Genomic DNA, 6,622 nt, shown 5'->3' with positions numbered 1-6,622 from the left:
TGCAGCTGGCCTCGGGGCCTACGCAAATATGCGTTTCCCCCAGTGAGCCTTCTCGCACAGACACTGTGCAAGGTCAGGGAGGACTAGGAGCAGGTCCTCTTGGTAGCGCCATATTGGCCCAATCGGACTTGGTTCCCCGAGCTGATGCTCCTCGCGACAGCCCCTCCTTGGCGAATTCCTCTGAGGAGGGATCTCCTTTCTCAGAGAGGGGGCACCCTCTGGCACCCGCGTCCAGACTTGTGGAATCTCCACTTATGGTCCCTGGACGGGACGCGGAGGTTCTAGGTGGGCTACCTCCAGCGGTAGTGAACACCATCGCTTCAGCTAAGCCCCGTCTACTAGACACGCTTACAGGCTGAAGTGGAACCTGTTCGTCGGTTGGTGCTCTTCCCGCCGGGAAGACCCCCGTAGATGCCCGATCGCAGTCGTGCTTTCTTTCCTGCAGGATGGGTTGGAGCGAAGGCTGTCTCCCTCCACCCTGTGGGGAAGCACGACTTGGTCATCAGGTTTCTCAGAGGGGCAAGGAGGTTAAATCCTCCACGCCTCTCACCTTTTACCCTCTTGGGATCTCTCCTTGGTCCTGATGGCCCTGAAGGAGGAGCCCTTCGAGCCTCTGCAGTCAGTAGAGCTTAAGTTTCTGTCATTGAAGACAGCGCTCCTCACCGCATTGGCCTCGGTCAAGAGGGTAGGGGACCTGCAGGCATTCTCGGTCGACAATTCGTGCCTAGAATTCGGGACGGGTAACTCTCACGTTGTCCTGAGACCCCGGCCCGGATATGTGCCCAAAGTTCCCACCACACCTTTCAGGGATCAGGTGGTGAACTTGCAAGCGCTGCCCCGGGAGGAGGCAGACCCAGCCATCACTCTGCTCTGTCCCGTTCGTGCTCTGCGCATTTACGTGGACCGTACGCGGAGCTTCAGGACCTCAGACCAGCTCTTTGTCTGCTTTGGAGGTCAGCAGAAGGGAAAGGCTGTCTCCAAACAAAGACTTGCCCACTGGTTAGTGGAGGCTATAGTCTTGGCATACCAGGCCCGACGTTTACCATGCCCCCTCGGAGTGAGAGCTCACTCTACAAGAGCAGTGGCATCTTCTTGGGCATTGGCGCGGGGCGCCTCGATAGCAGATATCTGTAGAGCTGCCGGCTGGGCGATGCCTAACACGTTTGTGAGATTCTATAGTCTCCGTGTACAGCCCGTGTCCTCTCGTGTACTCGCCTCAGGTAGGCAGTAACACCGGACCTGCTCGGTGTCAATCACGCTTGCTGCGCCATTCCCTCTATGGACCGATACATGCGCTTTTTTGCTCCTCAATCAGTTCCCCATGGCGAACCCTAGTGGAGTTCCTCCTGCACCCTCAGCGGTCAGGCGTGGCGGAGCGCCAGACGCCAGGCTCAGCACTCGTGTGCATGCCCAAGGTCAGCCCTTGATACCCGCGCTGCGGGGCGGGGTGCGCGTGGCAAAACACGCACGCCAACTGTCATTGGCTTGTTTAGTTTACACTCGAAGGTGATTGGGCTCTCGGGCGAGATCCCAATTCGTCAGTCACTGACGTAATGTCTCCGTTCCCTCCTTCAGGGAACGAGGGTTACACAAGTAACCTAGACGTTCATAATTTTCATACAAGCTACTTGGTAACAGTATACACTCTGTAAAATATCCTAGATAGGGTAGTTTATACTGGAGAGGAGGAGTGTTTAAATCATATAAAAACCATGGGTGTACCTCAGGGTTCGATGCTTGGCCCTCTCCTCTTAACAATACACACCACATCGCAAGGACCAATTCAGGCAGGTTTTTTTCTAGCAGTGCTACACCAATAGCAAACGGCTCTAGTTTGAATGGCATTTCCATCTCCAACTTTGTGAAGACAACATCACGACTGCATCAACAAGAAGTGAGCTAGGAACTTTGGGGTAATATTTCATAATCACGGTATAAAACAGATTTGAGCTTAACAAAGTCTGGAACCTTATTATTAAAATGTCCTATTATTTCACTGTTGTTTAACTGTGTTACATCCGCATCCCTGTTTTAGCTTTTACTTTTATTTTACTTATATATATTGCACAACTTATGTTTCTGTCTCCTTAGGACGCATCACTTACATTGTGATATTCTTCATTTGTAAGTCATTTTGGATAAAAGTATCTGCCAAGTTAACAAAGGTAAACACTGTGGCTTCTCTGAATGCAAATACAACTGTTATTGTGGTGGTTGTGTGAGGTGGGATTTGTTTGTATTAATCCGTTTTTAAATTCATTGTGACACTGTAATGTGCCTCATATCTAACTCTAATGCTAACAGAGCCACTGGCAAAGACGTTTATCCCCATGAGAGAGAGAGAGCAGTCTAAACTTGGGTAAAAATAGCTGTGGTGTGAACGCAAGGATTCCTCTTTAATTAACATGTGATTTGTAATTGCAGAAACTTCACACCATGACTTACAAAGAGCAGCATAATAACAAAGTCAGACAAATCTTGCCCTAGAGCACCCATGAGACATTTTAGATGTTCTGTATTTGGATGACTGTCCAACGAAAGAAGAATGAATAAGGTTATTATACTATAAAGCGGTACTTTCAGCATATATTCTTCCCTTATGAAAAATAACATGGTTTTTATTATAGTAAAAGTGTTGTAACCATGTTTTTTTGTTTTTTTTCGCATTTTGATTACCATTTATATAACTACAGTTTTACTACAAATACATGGGTAAACTATGGTTAATGGAGCAAAATCATGGTTAATTTGTGGTCACCATGTTTTAACTATAGTAACCATGTTTTGTTTTTTTGTTTTATTTGACAAATAAATAAATAAATAAAAATAACAACTACTACTAATAAGAACAATAAGAATAATTCCCCATAAATGCCTTTTTAGACAACTGAGTCACAATTATGCTTCAGGTCAAACTCAAGATGTGCCTTCATGTGGTACTTTTTAAGTAATGACTTTAAATCCATGCTCCTATAAAGGCCAGTGTTAACCAGCGCTCAGGTTAGTTATGGTGAGCTTTGGTTAACTAATGCTTTAACTAATGGACCCTTCAGTGAATGAAATCTGCTGCTCTTTCACAGTCATCATTGGTCTCTCTCTGTATATTTCTTTTGTGCCTGGAGTTACTTTATGGGAGATTACCTTTTCTAAACAGCGTGTTAGGTGTTTGGTGTAGCTTTCACTTCCTGGCAATATAACCAAAAGCAGGTGCTGCTAAGACATCCAAGGTTTCTTAGAAGGCAGTACAAGTTTGCTGTCTAGTTAGGCATGGTGTGGAACAAAGCATTAGTGTCATGAACTCACCCTGGTTAGTGCAGTTGGCGTGGGTCTCGTCGCTGTAGTCACCACAGTCGTTGTCTCCGTCGCAGGTCCAGTAGTCGGGTATACAGCGACCGCTGTTACATTTAAACTGAGCGCTGGAGCATGAATGACTACAGCCGGCTTCATCACTGTTGTCACCACAGTCATTGTCTGGAAGAGGTTAAATTGCCAAATATATGCTATCATCCTCCAAAATATAATGTATAAAATAAGCCGTGTTTTAAAGTGCACCGTCAGTCAAAGGTTTGAACACACTTGACTAAGGTTATGTTTCTCATGATCATAATAAACTTGTTGATACAAAGGCGTTTCCTTGAAATTAGTTTTGCAGACGTATGGTATCTCCAATATTGTTTAAAAGCATCCCAGAATGCACCTCACAAAGTTAAGAGAATTAACAGATTTTTTGGTAACACTTTATTTTGATGGTCGCTTTTGAACATTCTGTTGACAATAAGTAATGTTGCACCTACATGTCTACTAACTCTCATCAGAGTATTAGTAGACTGTTTGCTTAATATCTGCTAACTCTTTATTGTCATGATCTCCCAACAGACATTCTACTGACTATAAGTAACTTTGCAAGTACATGTCAACTTATTCTGGCCCTAACCCTACCAGTCTACTAATACTTTATTAATACTCTAATGATAGTTAGTAGACATGTAGGTGCAACATTACTTAAAGTCAACAGAATGTGTTAAAGGGACCATCAAAATAAAGTGAAACCGATTTTTTTTTAGATGGAATCTTTTTTTGGTCACTGCATAATTCCCATACTGAAATGTGTGTTGTTTCACAGTTTCAATTATCTTTAATATACATTTTTAAAGTAAATATACTTTACAACAGCAAAGATAAAGAAAAGGTGTGTCCAAACTTTTAACTAACTCTAAAAACTAAGTTATAGGCAACCTTTAATACTTTACTAATATAAAGGTATAGCAGCCATGCTGGGAAACATTTTTCTGAGATAAACTTGGCCGACATGGAACATGTCCATGTGAGCTATAGGCTATGATTTAATACAATAGATTTATAATACAAATATACAAACAAGTAAAATATAGGCTGAAATATGAATATTTCACAATATAGTAATACGACATAGTAAATGTGGCAACTTCTCTTTAGAAACACACTTCACAGTTAACAATTTGCAACAATAGAACATTTATAATAAACATCACAGAAACTGCATAGATCACACATGCACCACTGGGAATGAGCACTGGTTAATATTTAATGCTAATCACTTCTTATGAATGTTACTAGAGGTGTTAGTTTAACCATTGTGGAGCAGGATCTTTCCATAATGTAAAACATGTTTTAGAAATAATGAATTGCTGCACATAATTTACACCTGTCCACAGGCTTACATGAGTATGAAAATCCTGTTCAGGCCTTATTATAATGTTATAACACAAGTAAATTTATGGTGCATGTTGATCTATGCACTAACCGGCCAGGTTCGGACATTTGAACTCATCAGAGCTGTCCCCACAATCCTTTTCTGCAACACACAGCCCATGTGACAGAGGGGGAGGGGCAAATGGTCAAGAGAAGAGGACATGACGTTACACAAAAGACACATGAAATGATCAACAAAGACAAATGAGGGAAATCTGTTGAAAAGGTGCAACAGACACAAAAAACACAAGAGATGAAAACATGTCAGCAGCTCACCGTTATCACAGCGCCAGTTGATGTTGATACAGCGTCCGTTATTGCAGGTGAACTGAGTGAGCGGGAAACAGGTTGGGTATGCTGACGACACAAACATCATCATAAATAATCAATAAAATCAAATAATTAACCAAAACTCCTGATCCCATATAACCAAAAGCATAATAAAAAATAAGTATAATAATTAAATAATTAAATGCAACAAAGTATTTTAAGTGCAAGTTTTTGCCGGTTGCACGTAAATATGAGTATGATTTTTTTGACTTTATGCATATGCCTTTTTAAAAGGGTCATATCATCTTTTTTGATCATTTTCATCATCAGTATTAGTTGTACACAAAGAAATAGTAGTAGTAATATAATAGTTCTAGTAAATAAAACAAGTCATAATAGGATGTTTTGAGTGTAATCGACCAAAAATTTGCTTTCTTGTAAAATGAGCCATTAAATAGATAAATTGTAATCCTAAATGTCTAACATTTACAAATGCAAATGAATAAAAGGACTAAATTCATAAAATGTCAAACAATTCTTTCAAAGCTGGAACTGACAAAACTGGCACTGAACTAGTTTTTCTAAAAGTATCACAAGCATATTAATGGCCGAAATCATTCATTTTAATAAGCCGGCACCAACATAAAGGGACATCATTTACCGCAGGACGCAGGCTCATCGGAGCGGTCCCCGCAGTCATCATCCAGGTCACATGTCCAGGAGATGGGAATACAGCGGCCACTGGCACACGAGTACTGATTAGGAGGACATGTTCGAGCTGCAACAAAAAACCAAAGCTGATCGCATTCAAATCTGAATGTACATGTGTTATAGCCACCAGATTATCTGTATGCCAGTAAAGTATTTTTTTAAGTTTTAAAGCAGCAGATACACAAATGAAAAATGTATAGTCCTTCTCTTCCTAGAATTAGAATCCATTCCCCACTGTGTTTCTGTGGAAAGAGTTAATCTTCAATATACAGGTGCATCTCAATAAATTAGAATGTCGTGGAAAAGTTCCTTTATTTCAGTAATTCAATTCAAATTGTGAAACTCGTGTATTAAATAAATTCAGTGCACACAGACTGAAGTAGTTTAAGTCTTTGGTTCTTTTAATTGTGATGACCTTGGACCTTGGTTTCCAAATGAAATACAAAACTTGCTCTCATCTGAAAAGAGGATTTTGGACCACTGGGCAACAGTCCAGTTCTTCTTCTCCTTAGCCCATGTAAGACGCCTCTGACATTGTCTGTGGTTCAGGAGTGGCTTAACAAGAGGAATTCGACAACTGTAGCCAAATTCCTTGACACGTCTGTGTGTGGTGGCTCTTGATGCCTTGACCCCAGCCTCAGTCCATTCCTTGTGAAGTTCACTCAAATTCTTGAATCGATTTTGCTTGACAATCCTCATAAGGCTGCGGTTCTCTCGGTTGGTTGTGCATCTTTTTCTTCCACACTTTTTCCTTCCACTCAACTTTCTGTTAACATGCTTGGATACAGCACTCTGTGAACAGCCAGCTTCTTTGGCAATGAATGTTTGTGGCTTACCCTCCATGTGAAGGGTGTCAGTGATTGTCTTCTGGACAACTGTCAGATCAGCAGGCTTCCCCATGATTGTGTAG

At 41.7% G+C, this 6,622-nt stretch overlaps 1 protein-coding gene across 1 annotated transcript in view; it reads right to left on the bottom strand.

The window, feature by feature from the left end:
• The window catches only part of LOC107550324 (low-density lipoprotein receptor-related protein 1-like), a 112,802-nt gene that overhangs the window by 33,683 nt on the left and 72,497 nt on the right, over positions 1 to 6,622 (bottom strand). Inside the window, exons 18-20 of the mRNA XM_016231596.1 lie at positions 5,663 to 5,779; positions 5,008 to 5,088; positions 3,304 to 3,471 (exon numbers count right to left, since the gene is read on the bottom strand). Coding sequence (XP_016087082.1) covers positions 3,304 to 3,471; positions 5,008 to 5,088; positions 5,663 to 5,779 — 366 coding nt within the window. The remainder of the gene's footprint in view (positions 1 to 3,303; positions 3,472 to 5,007; positions 5,089 to 5,662; positions 5,780 to 6,622) is intronic.

Source organism: Sinocyclocheilus grahami, unplaced genomic scaffold (genome assembly GCF_001515645.1).
Source record: "Sinocyclocheilus grahami isolate Dianchi unplaced genomic scaffold, SAMN03320097.WGS_v1.1 scaffold396.1, whole genome shotgun sequence".
In the NCBI taxonomy this organism is placed as follows: Eukaryota; Metazoa; Chordata; class Actinopteri; order Cypriniformes; family Cyprinidae; genus Sinocyclocheilus; species Sinocyclocheilus grahami.
Note: the sequence above shows the minus strand (reverse complement) of the source record. Positions and strands in the feature narration are given on the sequence as shown.